General features: G+C 39.9%; 2 protein-coding genes across 2 annotated transcripts in view; both read left to right on the forward strand.

Annotated features, from left to right (window-relative positions):
• Positions 1 to 2,937: 2,937 nt before the first annotated feature.
• Positions 2,938 to 18,749, forward strand: part of LOC117537663 (exocyst complex component 6-like) — a 70,087-nt gene continuing 54,275 nt past the window's right edge. Inside the window, 1 exon segment of the mRNA XM_034202968.1 lies at positions 2,938 to 3,156. Coding sequence (XP_034058859.1) covers positions 3,017 to 3,156 — 140 coding nt within the window. The 5' untranslated portion in view covers positions 2,938 to 3,016.
• LOC117537664 (zinc finger BED domain-containing protein DAYSLEEPER-like) lies at positions 4,075 to 16,917 on the forward strand. The gene is made up of 2 exons (XM_034202969.1): positions 4,075 to 4,275; positions 16,020 to 16,917. Exons 1-2 carry the CDS (start codon positions 4,178 to 4,180, stop codon positions 16,354 to 16,356), a joined length of 435 nt encoding a protein of 144 aa, XP_034058860.1. The 5' UTR covers positions 4,075 to 4,177; the 3' UTR covers positions 16,357 to 16,917.

The following is an 18,749-nucleotide window of genomic DNA, read 5'->3' on the forward strand; positions in this document are numbered from 1 at the left end:
ACCGGAAACAGACCGAAAACTTTTTTTAAAATAAAATAGTACTTTATTCCGAGTGTGCTTGCTTTTCTCTTTGAAAGTCATCACATAACGGCATTGTAATACACGGTTCGGCTGCATTAAATATTACATATCTGCCATAGTTCTGTATTTATAGAGCCCTGATGAAAAGACTTATAGACAAACATGAGGAACTGAAAACGTGACGTGGATCATAAATATATCAGCCATTAAACAACATCTTACATTTTCTTTTCACACAATACGTCTCCTTGCAGTATCAACACTAATTCGGCTGACTTTTATATTTGATCCAATTGGTAGATAGGCTGTATTTACACCATAAAGGTGCACAGCTGATATAAAGGGACACCTAGTGGTTAAAGCATGTTATTGAATTTCATTATTTGTATTATTAGATATTAATAGGATCCCTATAAAATATATTCATTACTCGTTATTCTCTACTAATAGTTAATTAAAGACTGTATATAATGACTATTTTGCACATCCCTTTCAAGATTTTCTAAGGTTTATTGACATATCATATAGGCCTACACAACTATGGTGTAGTTCTGCATTGAATGAAAAACTTGGGTCGCAGGTTCCTCAATAGTGCATAACAAGACATCTATCAATATTTGTGCATACCTCCAGCAATGTTAACTATGTTGAAGCACTTATTTTAACTGATATTATACATAATGTATTATACTCTTATAAGATGTATGTAGATATTTCATCTCCGGCCTTGTGAGGTATTGAACAATCAATAAATAAAGAACACAGAATTGTTAAATATAAAACACAGAATTTGTGTGATTATACTAAATGATTTACAAATAAACACCACTGCATATTTACAACTGTTACACATGCTGATGTAACGCAAATGTTCCAACTTGGGATCAATAAAGTATATCTTATTTTAAGCTGATCGATGGCTACTGCCATATTTGCAAAATGTGCCTCTGAACCTTGACAAGTGCATGTTTCAGGCTTATCAATTAATGTAATGTAATGTAATGTAATGTTATCAATTAACAACAGGAGGGGTCACAAACATAAGACCAGCTGTTAAATAAAGCTCTTCTGACCTTAGCTGGCATGTGTGTATATATATATTAATGCTGCCCATTATGGGCACAAGCAATTTTCACCCATTTATTAATTATATGTTTTAAATGTGAGTGTTTCCTACCCCCTAAACCTCCAGGGATGTACACAGTTTAATACTGGCAACTTCTTATTATGGGAAATACGAAAACGTCTTTTAAAACTCCCAGTAGAGACGTGCCATAGATAGAGAACATGTTGCGAAACAGAATAGCCAGCATGTGTAGTTCTGGGGATGGGGAGGGGGGGGGGGGGGGGACGCGGTGGACCGTTCAAATCCAGTTTTGGACAGTCTGCCTTGGTTCCATCCCATTTCAAGTGCTGTTCGAGAATCGGCGTAACCCTCGGAGCACACTCTCCAATCACAGAGCTTGAGGACTATCACGGGGTTTGTCAAACAGAGCACATGGTGTAGTCCAAACGATAGCTGGGGATTCTGGGTAGTGTAGTGTCTTCTGCCATCCTTTACTCAGAAAAAACATTTGTTTCTCCGAATCGAAGGGGAAAAATACAAAAGCATTGCACACAATTTAAACCAATCAATGTTGTGTAATTAACAAGGATAATCTGGTGTTTTTTAGTCGATGAGTAGTGCAGATATCACTGTAAAATCAATCGACAGTAAGAGGAATACTTACTTCCGGGTGTTCAATTCTCCGTTATCCAATGGGAATGGATGCTCACATTGCCACGGACACTGACCAAACGTCGCTCCTGGACGCTTAGGGAGTGAGAGTGTGTTGATATAATCGTATATTCATTTTCCATTCATCTGTCCTCTTATATCTTTGAAAACAGTTGGCCTCTTTTTTTCCCCATTGTCAAGCATCATCTGTGCGTCTGCCCCTGTAATAATGACACATTTCCTTAACTGCTGTGTGTGTGTGTGTGTGTGTGTGTGTGTGTGTGTGTGTGTGTGTGTGTGTGTGTGTGTGTGTGTGTGTGTGTGTGTGTGTGTGTGTGTGTGTGTGTGTGTGTGTGTGTGTGTGTGTGTGTGTGTGTGTGTGTGTGTGTGTGTGTGTGTGTGTGTGTGTGTGTGTGTGTGTGTGTGCGCACGCGTGTGAGACCACTTCTTGTTTTTGGTGGAGTAATAAGGAAACTCATAGTCAGGTCTTTTGTAAGGAGCTTATTGTCAACGACTACTTCCACACGCTTAATGGGCCAATGCATTTGGAGAAGAAAGGCAGGAAATAGAAAGTTGTTGAGTAAGTTGCTCACGACCTTCTGCCTTACTCAAAAGACTGTTTCTGAAAATGTGGTAACCTTTCTGTGGCTCCATTTTTGTCTTCTTGCTCTTACTTATACTTCCATCCTGCTTACTTAAATACATGTGTCTCACAAAATGCAACAGTTCCATGCACATGGTTTTATAAACAAAAACAAATTAATAATAATATTTATACTTCTGCAACACAAAACCAGTGAAGTTCCTTTAAAAATCACTCTTTGATATTGATGTTTTTTTCCTATTTTAACTTTCTTTGTTACCAGAATTACACATATCATTTCCATTCCATTTTGCTCTTGTTGTTTATGATTCATTTATTTACTCATGAACCACCTTATCTCTGGTCTGACTTTGTTTTATTATGCAGTGGCAAACAGCTCAGGCTTCTTCATGGACTTTTTAAAGGTTTATCAAATAAATAAATGAGACAAATGTACAAACAGGGAGCAGCTGAAGTTAGTTTTGTTGGTTTCAAAGTCCAGAGAATCACAAGGTCTCTTTATCCTGTTGCTCCCTCTTTTTCTGCTGACCATAGCAGGTGCCCTGGAATTCATGACACACACACACACACACACACACACACACACACACACACACACACATACGTTTTTTAGCTTCCTTCTCTTTCACACATGCAGATTTGTATTCCTCATTCGAATAATCTGCAAAAGATAAATGGCCAGTAACAGGGTCCACGCTGCTTTGCCTGACCCTCCCAGTCTGAGTGAAGAGGAGAACAAAGAAGAAGAGAAGGTTTTTGGGAATATATTTGCTGAGTTAGAATCTGTGGACCTGCCCCTAGGAACCACCTTAAGGTAACATCATGCAATATTCAATGCACTCTTTCTACTTCCATTTGATACCGTTGATGGAAGACTCGATAACCTGAGTAACATATCAAATGATTTAAAATTCTAATTGGAATTAACATATCAAGAGATGCCATCAACCAAGAAAACCATACATACATTTTGATGTACTCAAAATGCTAAAAGTGCAATTGTACTTTTAGTGCAATGCACTCTTAAACCACTTTAAATATACAAAGAATTTAGCTTGAAAATGGAATGAGTGCTTATTTCCAGCCTTTCATTTTGCCCCAAGTATTGCTTGTCAGGTGGTTGAGATCGACCATCTGCAGCCTGGTACAAAAAACAACGTATTTAGGCATGAGTGCGTTTTTTTCAATTTGTATTTTCATTCACATGTGAAGTGTAAATATATAACATTTCTTAAAATGTAAAATCAATCAAGGACAAGACAATAGAGCTCCCACTTTTTTACGTTAGATGCTTATACAATATTATCTATCATAGTATCAAATCTCTTTTAACTAAACTTAATGTGATGTTGAGCAATTTAAACAAACTTTCCTCATAACACTTTACAACCTGCCCTGTATGACCATAATGCACTTTCATTAGAATAGCACTTCCAAATTAACATGTACCTTAAGATAGCCATAATTATTCTTGTCTGAAAAATGTCATTATTTAATTATAATATGTATTTATATACAGCTCTGAAAAAACCCCAATTCACATTTATTTTAAATCTCAATGTCTACACGTATGGCATCCATTACATTCCAGTGTCTGTTGAACTGAGAAATGTAGTATAGAATACAAATATTTGTTGTTTAATTTTACTCAAACACATACCTATAGTAAAAGCAGAGAAACTGATCATGCTGCAGCTTTCCAGGTTGAATTAAATTAGAGTCAACAGTCTGCAGTACAGTCTGCGCCCCCCACAGGCCAGAGCCCGCGCTGCCCGGGGCTGTGCGCTGTAGCTGCAGTGTTAGCTGAGTGTTAGCCTCACACACACATAACAGTCATGGCGGAGAATGAGACCCTGGAGTGTATAACGGAGCACGAGCGGATTTTGCAGGAAATTGAGAGCACCGACACGGCTTGTGTTGGTCCCACTCTTCGGTAAGAATATACGGCTTAATGAAAAGTCCTTCCCAATAAAAATGTCCGTGTATGTTGAATGTCCTACGTTATCAGAGCTTTGTTCCTTAGCTAGGTTAGCTATCCTAGTCAGCAGGCTAACATTAGCTGACAGGCTATATGGTTTTGAAATGAACCGTGAGTCTAGCTGACTTGCTAGCTAACATTGACCACTATTTCAGTTATTTGAATGTACTGTAGGTATAGTAAAGGCGCGTTTGTGTGTATTTCCAGACTCAGTCTATTGTTGGACATCTGGTGACCTGTCACAATGTAAACACAGTTGTGGGTGTGGCTGTGGGACTCCTCATCTTATCATTATGAAGCTGATTTGAGCTAATAGCTAACTACTTCGGCTAGTTGTTAAGCAGACATTTCACATGTACGCTACTGTCATCCTGATATAAGTAACCCTGATTGGGGTGAGTCATCTTGAAAGCCTGGTAGCGGTAACATTGGATGTGGAATTGCTTAAGCTAACGTTCTAACACACTGCATAGGTTATGTTAGGTAGCTACCAAGCTAGCTTCCAAGGCCATAATGATTGACATTAGTTTGAAAAGCCAATGTTTATAAACTGACTGCAGCCTCAGCTGAATGTTTCCGCCTCTCACACACACCTGTTCCGTAGACATGCCTGTAGGCTATGGTTGTCTCTCTCTCATACCTGGGGAAACCAGTGAATATATGCCCTAAAGGTAACATTAAATACAGACCTCAGCTCAGTTTCAGTGATTACTATATGTTTTTACAACACTGTCATTGTATTTACAGATGAGCTTGACAGTCTAGATTAGTTGTTACAAAATGATTGTCAATTGTTCTTTTAAATATTAGTATAGAATGATACATTTTTGTTTTAGTTTTTTCCAGCATTTGCCTACTTTGTCATATCTTTAAGTAAGATATGACATCATTTATGCTAGCTGCTTTACTTGTCTGTGGCCTGCTTTAACACCCATTTAGAATAACTGGATGATGTGTATTGGCACTAATCTCAATTGATATTCTATAATTATGGCGCCTGTATGATCTACAAGTTTCAATAGCAGACTATTTGCAAATAGAAATAATGTCAAAATCACAGATTATATTGGCTAATTTGACTTGTAACATGTTTGTAACTTTACCTCTACAGTCAGGTACTTGTATGTATTTGTAAATGCATTTACATTATTTGTATCTGGTTTTTAACAACAGGAATTGACTTGATGGCAGTTTTAGGGATCGAAATTGGGTAAAGCATTATAGCTTGTTGAACCTCCGGCCGCTCTGACTCCAGCCTTTTCTTAGGATGTTTTCAATTTGCATACATTTCACTGCTTGAATGTGCTTTTCTTATTCACCTCGGTGCAAGTGTTTACTTACCAGCTGAAGTCTGGACTGTTTTAGTGAGTGTCGCCTGGCAGTTGCGTGTACCACCTTCTGGGATTAATTAAACCTTCATTTACAAAGTTTTGCCTTAAACATCTCTTTAGGGCTGAGTGGTTTTACTAACTATCTGACTGACTTTTCCTAACATGATAAGAGCAATGCTTGATAACTAGGGATGCACGATATTGTTTTTTTGAAACCGATAACGATAACTTCCTGCTTCTCAAGACCGATAACCGATAATAAAAAAAATGTACGCCACTAATTATTTTAACGCGATTAATGCATGTGTCTTTTTTTTCCGAGTTTAAAATACCATCTACAAGCTGATGCTGACAGCCCCGCTCCTGCCGCCCGCTTGTGGCAGACCACACTTCCACGCTCACCGGCAGGCACCGACTGGCCATCTGGAGGACCGGGAGGGTGTGTGTATGTGTGGCCCGAGCGAGCGAGAGAGAGACCTTACGTGCATTGTTGTTGTTGGCATCTGGTGCTAGCTAGCTGCGCTAACGAATATACGGAGCTGTTTAAATGAAAACAGAGGAGCGACATTTCGCCACAACTGCGCCGAGCACTTGACTTTATGCAGGAAGCCAGACAGTGGGACATTGTACGAAAAGTCAGCACACTCAGCACGGATAGTGCGCAACATGATTGCAGCGTCCAGGCAGCTCCGGTTCGAGCATATGCCTTGAGTTGCACATAGCTCCAACGCCCATACCACCGACGACATGTTTGTTTACTGTCCTGGCTTCACGGCCGCACACCATTTACGTCACAGCCAGGCATGAGTTAGGGAGCGCTGGATTTGTGAAAAACTCCCCTCTTCCTAAACCACTAATACCACAGTACTGGCAAAACGGGAGGAGCCGAGTGGAAAACAAGCGCCCCTCATCCCAATCCACCCACACCGCAGTATTTTTTTCTTTTTTTTTACCCAAAAAATATATTGTATATTATCGGGGCTATTAATACTGGTATCGGGTTTATCGGGATGACGTCATAATTCCTAATATCGGACCGATAATTATCGTGCATCCCTATTGATAACACTTCATAGATGTTTAATCTTTTGATTCACTTCTATTAAGGCCCTCGTAAACACAAATGAAAAACAAAACATGTTCAACTTATTCTGGCTTTCTTTGAGATGTCTGGCAGGATAACGTCGGAAAATGGCTTGAAATCATAAAGTATATGGGGACATTTTCCTAACGTTGTTGTGTCTTCTGGTGTATAGCTCTGCTATGAGGAACTACAAAAGTACTGAAGCATATCGGCCCACTCAGTCAGCATACACACTGTCTGGCTGGACTCTTTAAGAAAGCACACATTGACATTGTAATAACTTTCATGACGTGGACAAAGGTCCGCACAGACTGTTCATTTTTATAATAATTACTTTATCTAGAGCAGGGCTCGAGATTAAGGACTGCCCGATGGCCCGGGGCCATCTAGAATTTAGCTCGGGCAATGAAGCCTCACCTGCTGGTGGCCCGATCGGGCAATCTATTATGCCAGTATCATGCAGCTCGCGGATCCATTAATGAGTGACCCGACAGTAAAACTAAACATATCTATAACTAGTTTAGGTAGTTTGAGAGGTAATTAAAATAGCTACGTGTGATATTCTAACCTGAAGTGTGTGTTTTGTCCGCTCACCGCTGCATGTGATCATGCAGAGCTGCGTGTAGACTCGTCAGCAGCAGCTGATCTCTCTCTACCATCATATTAGACTTTACTCGCGTTTATGTCCATATCGATCAGATCCAGCTAGTTCTAGCTAATGATATGACTACCTGTTTATTAAAAGAAACCTAAACAATAAGTGTCGCTATGCAACCGGGTGAGGCCACAAAGTATAGCGCAGCATTATGCATTTGTTTACATTCCCACCGGAACCCCGAGGCACAATCAACCCATACAGGACATCTTTCTCCACATTAAGTGTTAGACATTATAATTGACTATTCATGTCTGTCACATACTCTTCTTGTCTGTCACATAAGTGGCGTAACTGAAGCGGTATTGCTCTAAAGGGAAATTATTTTGACCGGACATTTTGTTCCGAAGAGATTTAGATTTGCCGGATCACGGGAACTTTGACGTCGCCATTTTGTGTGCTTCGCGGATGCGCTCGGCTCCTCGGGTCTGCTCGGTCAGCTTCCGGATGAGGAGGCATTCGTTCTACCAATTTACAGTAGATAACATTACAAACATTTTTAACAGGGGCCATAATAGTGTAAATAATGTTTGTTTTGGCAGTTATAACTGAATGTAATGTTTTCTACTTTTTTACATCTGGGAAGGCATCTGCCTTCATCAGATGGAAAGTGTCTTGACCAACAACTTAAGTATTTATTAGGGTATGCAAGCGAGCAAACACAAACAAGAACAAACAAACAAGTGAAATGAAGAATACAATTGAAATTGTACAATACAATATTGTGGTGGTTCATCTTATAATTCAGTCTAGAGAACCAGACAGCATCTAAGACCTGCTAACATCTAAATGTTCTAGGGGGAGGCCCCCCAAACCCTTCGTGCGTCATTTCGTCCGTGCGCATTTTTCAGGGCAATCTCTATTGGGCTCAGGGCCATCTGTAAATTAGCTTAGATGGCCCACAGGGCCATCTCCCAAAATCCTTAATGTTATGCACTGTAGAGATTGATTAAATCAAGCTTTCGCTGTACTTTTTTAGTTATTAACAGTCATTTTAAAAAGTGTTATTTAATACCCTGCAGTGCAGACCTGTGACTACCCTTCTGGCCTGCGAGAGTAAACCTTACCATGTTTTTGTATTATTGCCAACCAGACACTTTCACACAGCTAACAGTTGCTCATAACTCCAAAGAAGTTCACATACATGTATACGTTATCTGCCCAAACTTGAAACATATTGGGAATCGAACTTGTTATTTTTATGCCAGAAAAAGTAATAACACCTTTTTTAAGGCTAAGAAACATATTCTTGGAGCACAATAAAGCTTTTAATGCTAAGTAAAGTAATTGCACTTCTGCTCTTAAACGTTAATAAGAACACAAAAGTAGGTAATGTGGAAGCAAAGTAGCCGAAGTGAGTGTAGGGTAAATGTGTTTTACCTGAAACACTTCCAGTTTAATATTGTGCTCCTTTGCTCTCTGTTTCCATCAACCATATCTATTTCTTTAACCAAATTAATACTAAAGCAATGGGTACAGAATATTTGGATCTTTCCCACCACGTGTCTTGATAAAGGAAATCCAGAAATAACATAGCAGTTGAGTTAAAACTGTGAGAATGTCCCATCCCTGTTATCAGTCTGTTATCTGGCAACAGTAGCAGTTAGAGCTGGAAAAACACACCCTGCATTGACACACACATTTAGTGAAAGTCTAAGATTACAAAGTGGTTGTTACATTCATTTTTGTTGTGTGTCTCTGTAATTATCTGAATAACAATTTGAAAGGTAGAATGACAAAGCATAGTGTTTGTAACACAGAGGCCACTTAGCGATAAGTTAGCTTCCTGCTATGGCAGGAAACAGGAAAACAGTGACAGTATTCTTTACAGCTCCCACCTGCTTTCAATTATTAATAACAGGAAAGAGGAACCTTGTATGGCAGCATGCAGACTGATGATTACTGGACTGCATTAGCATGCACGTTTCCAGTTTGCATGTGCTGTGCTGTTTTATACATCAGGCCGTGTTCCTAGCTTTAGTTGAATGGTAATCATTCATCAAGAACACCAAACATTAGCCAGTGCCTTCTTCCAATTGTAAGAATTGTTTCCTTGTTTCTGTGTCATATCCATTTCAAATAAATGCCTTTTTGAAATTGGTAATAGTGTTAATTTCGTTGACTAAAACTATGATGAAAAAAAGCGAATGCATTGTTTTATCAGAAGGGAAGCAATGTGGCCATAACACAGCTGGTGAAAACACCACAAACCAGATACTCTCTGCAAAGCTTCTTCATCATTCAACCTGTGTTTTTCATCAAATAAGGACAAGATATAATCTTATTTATTTATATATACTAAAATGACAAATGATTGGTTTTGGCTAGACTAGTTTGACTGAAATGTTCTATATAATCTGATGACTAAGAAAGACTCAACAGTTTTCATTGACAAAAAGTAGACTAAAATAATTAGTTTTCTTTGACTAAAATAAGACTAAAATGCTCAGACTTTTAGTCGACTAAAACTTGACTAAATAAAAACAGGATGAAGGCGACTAAATATGACTAAAACTAAAAAGGAAATTTAACACAGGACTAAGACTAAAACTAAATTAAAAAATAGCTGACCAAATTAACACTAATTGGTAAAAAGGCTAAGATGGCAAAAAGATAAAGGTGAGTACGTATATTATTCTGGATTGTACTTTTAAATCATCACAAAATAAATGATGTGCTGAACTGAAACACGTCAAAATGTGTCTGAAGGTTTAAACATAGAACAAAGTATTTGAGCTTAAAATATGTCAATTCCTAGCATATGGGATTAGTTTTGTATCATAAAGATAAAGCAACACTTTCTCAGAATAAAGCAAAACTATGAGTTTAAAAGAAAAAAAAACTGAGTCAAGCAAAATAAAATACATTTCAAAAATAAAACTATAAGTTGCAAACAAATCATTTGTGTAATCATGTAAACTATAAGTCTTTTTTCTTTGTTTTAACATAGGTTTTTGTTTGCAGTTCTTGTTTCTTCTTTCTCAATGATCAGACTTTTGCTCTCGCTGCAGCTCTTCTCATTTGCGCTCCTTCACTTTTTGTTTTCGATTCTGACACAAACCTCCCAGGTGGGCGGGACTTTCAGGGGTGCGTCCCCATTGGCTACTCAGTTTTTGAGTTACAGCCCAGTCCTCCAGTGATTGTACAGTGCAGCTGCGGTGCGGTAGATGAGCGTGGATCATGGATGTATAATAAGAACTGGATACAGTGTGGGAGGCTGGGCCTCATTCATTCTTATGAGAGCTGCTCATTGGCGCATGATGACAAAATGGCCCAACTTTTGAGAGAGTGAAACGTCACAGATTACCCAGCATGCCTGAGAAGTACCCGTATGTGCGCTCATAGAGCATGCGCAACTTTATCCATGCCCCCCAAAAGGCTCGTTCACATCAAGCACGTCAATTTACGTACACGTAACAGCACCGCACGTTCTGGATTGTTATGATGGATTTTATATTAACGAGGCGGCCACGGCAGTTAGCAGCTAGCGGCTAGCGGCTGGGTTCCTCGGGCGATATCATATGGTATGGCTAATTAATCTGGGTCAAAACGTGTTGTGCCACATGCAAAGGTTGTAAACTCTGGCTTATCCCTGCGTGGTGTTATAGTAATAGCAAACAGCAACGTTCAACTCCTTTTTAATGGTATATTGCAAGTGCAATAAGAAGCTACAGGGACGTTAATCTACATCGGTAATATTAACTTTATTTAATACAAGATTTACATCATACAGCCCATGTAGTATAATATTTTACAAATGATGAATTACAGCAAACATGTGCAATATATCCATTATTACAGCTCAGGGGCGGCGCCAGGGGGGAGCTAGGGGGTGCTGAAGCACCCCCCAGGATTGCCGAAGCACCCCCTAAGCACCCCCAATATATATGTTTATTTTTTTCGAAAATTATTATTATTTTTATTAAATTAAATCAGAAAAATTATTGATTACATCAATGCAAATGTGAAACAAATAAATGTTTGACCAAAAACATAAAGCCAACACAGGTGATATGATTAGGCCAATGGCCAGCACCCATTCGATTTTTGACCTACCCATAGGGTAAATTACTTTGTGACACTTGAGTGACTTCCTGTTAGCTGGAGCCCCAAATGATTTGCTAACAGCAAAGTGACAAATGGATAGTTTTTTAGTTCTTAAACGTCCACGTGTGGACACTCAATCAAAACCACCTGAAAGCGAGAGGGATTCTACACATAATAGGCCTCGTGAGTACAAGTAGCTTACTTCTGGGTCTGTTTCATTCAAGCTCTGCTCTGTGTGTGTGTGGCACGAGCCATTTTGTGTGCGTGCGCAAGCGAGCGAGAGAGAGAGCTCGCGCACCGGTGGGTATCTACCGGAGATCGTTGTGGTTAGCATCTGGTGCTAGCTAGCCAAGCTAACGGATATAAGGAGCTTTTTCAACAACAAGGTGGATAGAGAACTATCTCCTGTCAGACGGAGAGTCTCAGGTAACCTCAGCTCAGGTGAAGTAAAGGACTCTCAGTGTTTAGATAGTTAACTTTAGTCTAGTTATCTCAGTGGGTCTCAAACGGTTTGTTTTAAAAGGGGAGTGATTTGTAAAATATCTATAAAGAAATAGAAAATCTGTTTACAGTTCTGTTTCATATGTATGTTGAGAGATACTGTATATCCATAGATCTCTTCATTTTGGCTCTCAAAGTGCACCAGATTGATGCTTTTAACTTCAATATTTAAAAGTAAATGGACCTCACTAGAGGAAGTGAGGTCCACTCCCCATTTGTAAAAATAGCACTTTACACCTATATGCCGTGAGCTGATTACCGAGCCTTCATTGTAACAGTCGCGGGCACACTGTGTGTGTGTGTGGGGATGTTGCAGTAGAAAATTCAACTGTAGCGCTAGTGCATTAATGGGAAACCCTTAATGTTTGAGCACCCTCTATGAAACGTCAAGCTACCCCACAGCACCCCCTAGAGCAAATCTCTGGCGCCGCCACTGTTACAGCTCCGTGGCAGTAAGGCGATATGGGTCCGTTCTTATTGTGCATCCATGGGTAAAGGTAAAACCTAAAACTCATGTAGTACTGAACACGTCACATCACATGAACGTGCCGGGCGGCGCGGTCCCGTGGGTTAGATGCACGTTCATAATGCAGAGGGAAATAACTCTCAGAATAACGTTATTAGCACATTTTTACAACTTGGGGAACGAATGTTTTTAATAAGGGCTATACAAGTGTTCATACTGGGTAGTTCTTTTAGTTTAAAAAAAATTATCCAACGATTTACAGACCATTCTTTCCCCATGTAAGTCAATGGGAAAAAGTGTTTCCGGGCCTGGCAACCAAACGGAAGTGTAGTACCGCCTTTTGGCCACCACGAATATTTTCATCTGAGTCCGACGCACTTCCTGGGGGCTTGGCGTGGATAGAACACCCCCAGAAGAACCAGCATTTCAATTATTATAATACTACAAGTGAAAATATATGTAAGTATTGATCATTTGTGTTGTTTGTGCTGTACTATACGGTCTGTTTCTTTATTGTGTTAAGTGAGAAGTAAAGCTGTGCTATGAAAGTTAGCTTTTGCTAACTGTAGATCCATAACAATGCAAGCTAAGTAGCCTAACAGTTAGCTACATAGCTAACAGTGAGTGAGCGTTCAGACACCGACGCACACACTCAAACGGACTCGTGTGCCTGACTCTACCAACAGGCTTTCATGATTCTGTTTAGATATGCAAGTGATAAGCCATGATAGCTTATTTTATTTTATTAACACGCTAATTTCATATGAAAATCAATGGAGGCTGAGATAACTTTGTAGGAAAACCTACCGTCCATGATGCCCCTGAGCTGTGTTTTATTTGTTAACTTCATATTTTTCATTTCCTAAAACATTTATTTTCCTCTCATATTAACAGTGTGGATCATTGAGACAGCGTGGCGTCCAGAGGTCTTATCCCGTTTTCCCTCTTCCTCTGAGGGGAGAGCACGGAGGGGGGGCATGAAGAAAGACCTGCACCAGCTTCATCCACGCTGGGCGTTGCTGTTATCACTGGCTCAGTTAGGGGTGGGCGATATGACGATATATATCGTCGTGACGATATATATCGTCGTGACGATATTAGGTCTCCACGATATTAGGTCTCCACGATATGCTTTTTCAGAGATATCGTATCTATCGTGATAAAAAAAATAATTATAAAAAAAATAAACTTTTCCCTTCAGTTATGCTAAAGTCTTTTATTGCACTTCAAGTCTAAAGTTTACATTTTAATTGTTTGGCACTGACTTTTCCTCATTGATGTTTTATGTTTTACTTAGTTATGTTTTACCCTCCTTTTCATGTTTATTGATGTTCACTGCTAGTGCTACCTCAGAAAGTTCATTTTTATACTGAGAAACTGTACCTTGAAGCCATATCAAAATGTTGAATTGTTCATTCAGGGATTCATTTCAGAAATAAAACCAGCTTGAAATGATATTTTGGTCTGTTACTCGTTTTAGTTTCTGTTTCAATAAATGTAATTTGTATAATCACTCTTTTGTCTTTATTCTACATGAAAATGTTAGAGATTCCATTCAAATATGTTGATTATTCAGATCTTCCTCAGTTTGTAATGCTACATGTATATCATTTTCTCACAGGATATAGAATGCAGACACACAGTTTGTATCCATTGTGTATGAATGCTTCAGCTCTTCAGACCAACATGGTAAGATGTGAGCATGTTCCTAACTGTGTTTGTATGCAGCCTAGGTCTGGTCTGGTTAATAAAGCAAATCTGCCACTTTTATATTGTAGAATTTGTCTTTGTGTATGTGTCTGTGTGTATGTGTCTGTGTGTATCACCTTTAGCTTGAAAATACATAGATGTGTTTTTTTTAAATCTATAAAATAAATAAATAGACAGACAGACAATTTATCAATCCCAAATTGGAAAATTATTTAACAGCAGCAGTGTGTTCAGGTATTAAAATATTTAAAGTTGGAATAAAGTATAAACTACACAACACAAGTGTAATGCACAGCAATCCATAAGAGAAGTCCGATATGTTCATGAAAACTCCCCAGAAGACACTAACGTGGCCGAGTGGACTCCGGAGTTTGCTGCATGAGTTGCACTGTATGATCTGTGGTGTAGTGGGCTGTCACTCAAAAACTGAGTAGCCAATGAGGACACACCCCTGAAAGTCCCGCCCACCTGGGACGTTTGTGTCAAAACCAAAAACCAAAAATGAGGGAGCGCAAACAAGAAGAGCTGCAGCGAGAGCCAGAGTTCCCGTTAGAATATTTTTTCGCCGGTCAACATGTCCGTTAAAGTTTAAATCTTCCGGACAAAATGAGAAAAGTCCCGGTCAAAGGTCTTCTTTGTTATTTATTGAGCTTTAAAACAAATTGAAATGATTCGATATTAAACAATCTAATTATAGTAGATTAACTACATTATTCAAAAGTGTACAGTAATTTACAATAACACGGGAATAATAAACGGAGCGCTCTCCCCCTCTCCTGACAGCCCGTCAGTATCATGAAGCTTGCGGATCAGTAATGAGTGACCCGACAGTAAAACTAAACACATCTATAACTAGTTTAGGTAGTTTGAGAGGTAATTAAAATAGCTACGTGTGATATTCTAACCTGAAGTGTGTGTTTTGTTCCGCTCACCGCTGCATGTGATCATGCAGAGCTGCGTTTCGACTCGTCAGCAGCAGCTGATCTCTCTCTCCCGTCAGATTAGACTTCATTTGCGTTTATGTCCATATCGATCAGATCCAGCTAGTTCTAGCTAATGATATAACTACCTGCTTATTAAAAGACACCTAAACAATAAGCGTCGCTATGCAACCTGGTGAGGCCGCAAAGTATAGGGTAGCATTATGCATTTGTTTACATGCCCACCGGAACCTCGAGGCATTACCAACAGATCAACGCACAATCAACCCATACAGGACAGCTCTTTCTCCACATTAAATGTTAGACATTAGAATTGACTATTCTTGTATGTCACATACTCTTTGGTCTGTCACATAAATGGTGCAAGTTGCGCAACTGATGTGGTATTGCGCTAAGCGGAAATGATTTTGAACGGACACTTTGACCGGAGAGATTTAGATTTGCCGGTCTTCAGCATATTTTACCGGTCGTAGTCCGGTAATTACCGGCTAACGGGAACTCTGGCGAGAGCATAAGTCTGATCATTGAGAAACAAGAAACAAGAACTGCAAACAAAAACCTATGTTAAAACAAAGAAAAAAGACTTATAGTTTACATGATTACACAAATGATTTGTTTGCAATTTATAGTTTTATTTTTGAAATTGATTTTATTTTGCTTGACTCAGTTTTTTTCTTCTTTTAAACTCATAGTTTTGCTTTATTCTGAGAAAGTGTTGCTTTATCTTTATGATACAAAACTAATCCCATAAACAAACGACCAAACAATAAAAACGACCAACAATTGCTGAACCATACATTGAAACGTTGACCTTTAAGCAGTTAAAATTCCTCACGAACGAGAAGAAGGACCTCGTCTACATTGAGGTTAGACTAATATTTTAAATTTAAATTATTTTTACTATTATTATGCCAGACTACTTTATCTTGTGCACGTGACTAATAAAATGCTATTTGATTTTAAGGTTGTCCGTCTGGCTGAACAGCTACACCAGGAGACTGCCGCACCACCCCCCAAAAAAAGAAACGGCAGGAGACAGCGCAAAGAAAGAGATGGAGAAATATTTGAGAGACACGACTACAATCCAGTCTGGCCCACTTGCATGGTGGAAGCACAACAGTGACCGGTATCCCAAACTGGCATTTGCGGCCAAGTACTGCCTTTGCGTTCCGGCCACTTCAACCCCGTCAGAGCGCATTTTCTCAAAGGCTGGCTACATCGTGAACAAGACCAGAAGTTCACTTTTACCTGAGAATGTGGATAAACTCATCTTCCTCGCACACAACATGAAGAGAGTGTAGGTAGGCTGGCTTAAGGCTTAGTCAAATGAAGCTTGCAACCTGATTGTGATTTATTTGTTTATTTGAAAGATTGGAAAGAAATTGTTCGTTTCTTGAAGTGTATGCTACCTCCTACCTTGTTCTATTTGTTACAGTTCGTTTTATTCTATATAAAGCCAAGCCATTCATTTATTTGTATTTAAATTGTTCGTTTATTAAAATGTGTGCTGCTGTTATTATAATTGCGCTACCTTGTTTTATTTATTACAGTTCGTTAATTAATTTTTCGTTCTTCATTTAAATACTGTTTAATGTATCGGTAACAAGTATTACACTGTTAGGCCTACTGTTACGGCTATGTTATTAAAAGTATTGTTGTTATAACAGAAATATGTGTTTTGTATCTTTGTTTGACTCTTCAGGTTGTAAAACGTTATAGACGGAATTTGGAACCGGATTTGGTCCCCGGGACCGTTCCGAATATTCGCTGTTGATTACTACTGAATATCCGGAGACCAAAAAATGGTATTCGGGACAGCCCTAGTTACGACAACATCGTGTTTAATGGTGAGGGATGCGTTTCCATGGATACGGCATATGGTGAGATGTCAGATTTGACGTAGAGCTGTTGAGGCATGGAGAGGTGATATACAGGTGAAGATTGTGGGACGACCGGACCGTGTCCATTGGAGCTACAGCGACATCGTGTTTTATGGCGATGGATGTGTTTCCATGGCAACAGCCTATGGTGAGATCTCAGATTTGGCGTAAAGCTGTTGAGGCATGGACCGGTGATATACAAGCAACGTTTGGGGGGTGATCTGACCATGTCCATTGGAGTTACAGCAACATCGTGTTTCATGGCGAGGGATGCGTTTCAATTAAAACGGCATATGATGACACCCCATAATTGACGTAGAGCTGTTGAGGGCAGGACCATTAACCATTATCTGAAGTCTGCTGCTCTGAGCATGTCAGTTGGAGTTATGACATCATCGTGTTCAGTGCATAACATTAAGGATTTTGGGAGATGGCCCTGTGGGCCATCTAAGCTAATTTACAGATGGCCCTGAGCCCAATAGAGATTGCCCTGAAAAATGTGCGCGGACGAAATGACGCACGAAGGGTTTGGGGGGCCTCCCCCTAGAACATTTAGATTTTAGCAGGTCTTAGATGCTGTCTGGTGCATTCTCTAGACTGAATTATAAGATGAACCACCACAATATTGTATTGTACAATTTCAATTTGATTCTTCATTTCACTTGTTTGTTTGTTCTTGTTTGTGTTTGCTCGCTTGCATACCCTAATAAATACTTAAGTTGTTGGTCAAGACACTTTCCATCTGATGAAGGCAAATGCCTTCCCAGATGTAAAAAAGTAGAAAACATTACATTCAGTTATAACTGCCAAAACAAACATTATTTACACTATTATGGCCCCTGTTAAAAATGTTTGTAATGTTATCTACTGTAAGTTGGTCGAACGAATGCCTCCTCATCCGGAAGCTGACCGAGCAGACCCGAGGAGCCGAGCGCATCTGCGAAGCACACAAAATGGCGACGTCAAAGTTCCCGTGATCCGGCAAATCTAAATCTCTTCGGTCAAAATGTCCGGTCAAAATTATTTCCCTTTAGAGCAATACCGCTTTAGTTACGCCACTTATGTGACAGACAAGAAGAGTATGTGACAGACATGAATAGTCAATTCTAATGTCTCACACTTAATGTGGAGAAAGATGTCCTGTATGGGTTGATTGTGCGTTGATCTGTTGGTAATGCCTCGGGGTTCCGGTGGGCATGTAAACAAATGCATAATGCTGCGCTATACTTTGTGGCCTCACCCAGTTGCATAGCGACACTTATTGTTTAGGTGTCTTTTAATAAGCAGGTAGTCATATCATTAGCTAGATAGAACTAGCTGGTTCTGATCGATATGGACATAAATGCGAGTGAAGTCTAATATGATGGTAGAGAGAGATCAGCTGCTGCTGACGAGTCGACACGCAGCTCTGCATGATCACATGCAGCAGTGAGCGGACAAAACACACACTTCAGGTTAGAATATCACACGTAGCTATTTTAATTACCTCTCAAACTACCTAAACTAGTTATAGATATGTTAGTCCCGATCGGGCCACCAGCAGGTGAGGCTTCGTTGCCCGATCGGGCCACCAGCAGGTGAGGCTTCGTTGCCCGATCGGGCAACCAGCAGGTGAGGCTTCGTTGCCCGATCGGGCAACCAGCAGGTGAGGCTTCGTTGCCCGATCGGGCAACCAGCAGGTGAGGCTTCGTTGCCCGATCGGGCAACCAGCAGGTGAGGCTTCGTTGCCCGATCGGGCAACCAGCAGGTGAGGCTTCGTTGCCCGATCGGGCAACCAGCAGGTGAGGCTTCGTTGCCCGATCGGGCAACCAGCA

The sequence above is a fragment of the Gymnodraco acuticeps genome, unplaced genomic scaffold, assembly GCF_902827175.1.
Source record: "Gymnodraco acuticeps unplaced genomic scaffold, fGymAcu1.1, whole genome shotgun sequence".
NCBI classification, from domain to species: Eukaryota; Metazoa; Chordata; class Actinopteri; order Perciformes; family Bathydraconidae; genus Gymnodraco; species Gymnodraco acuticeps.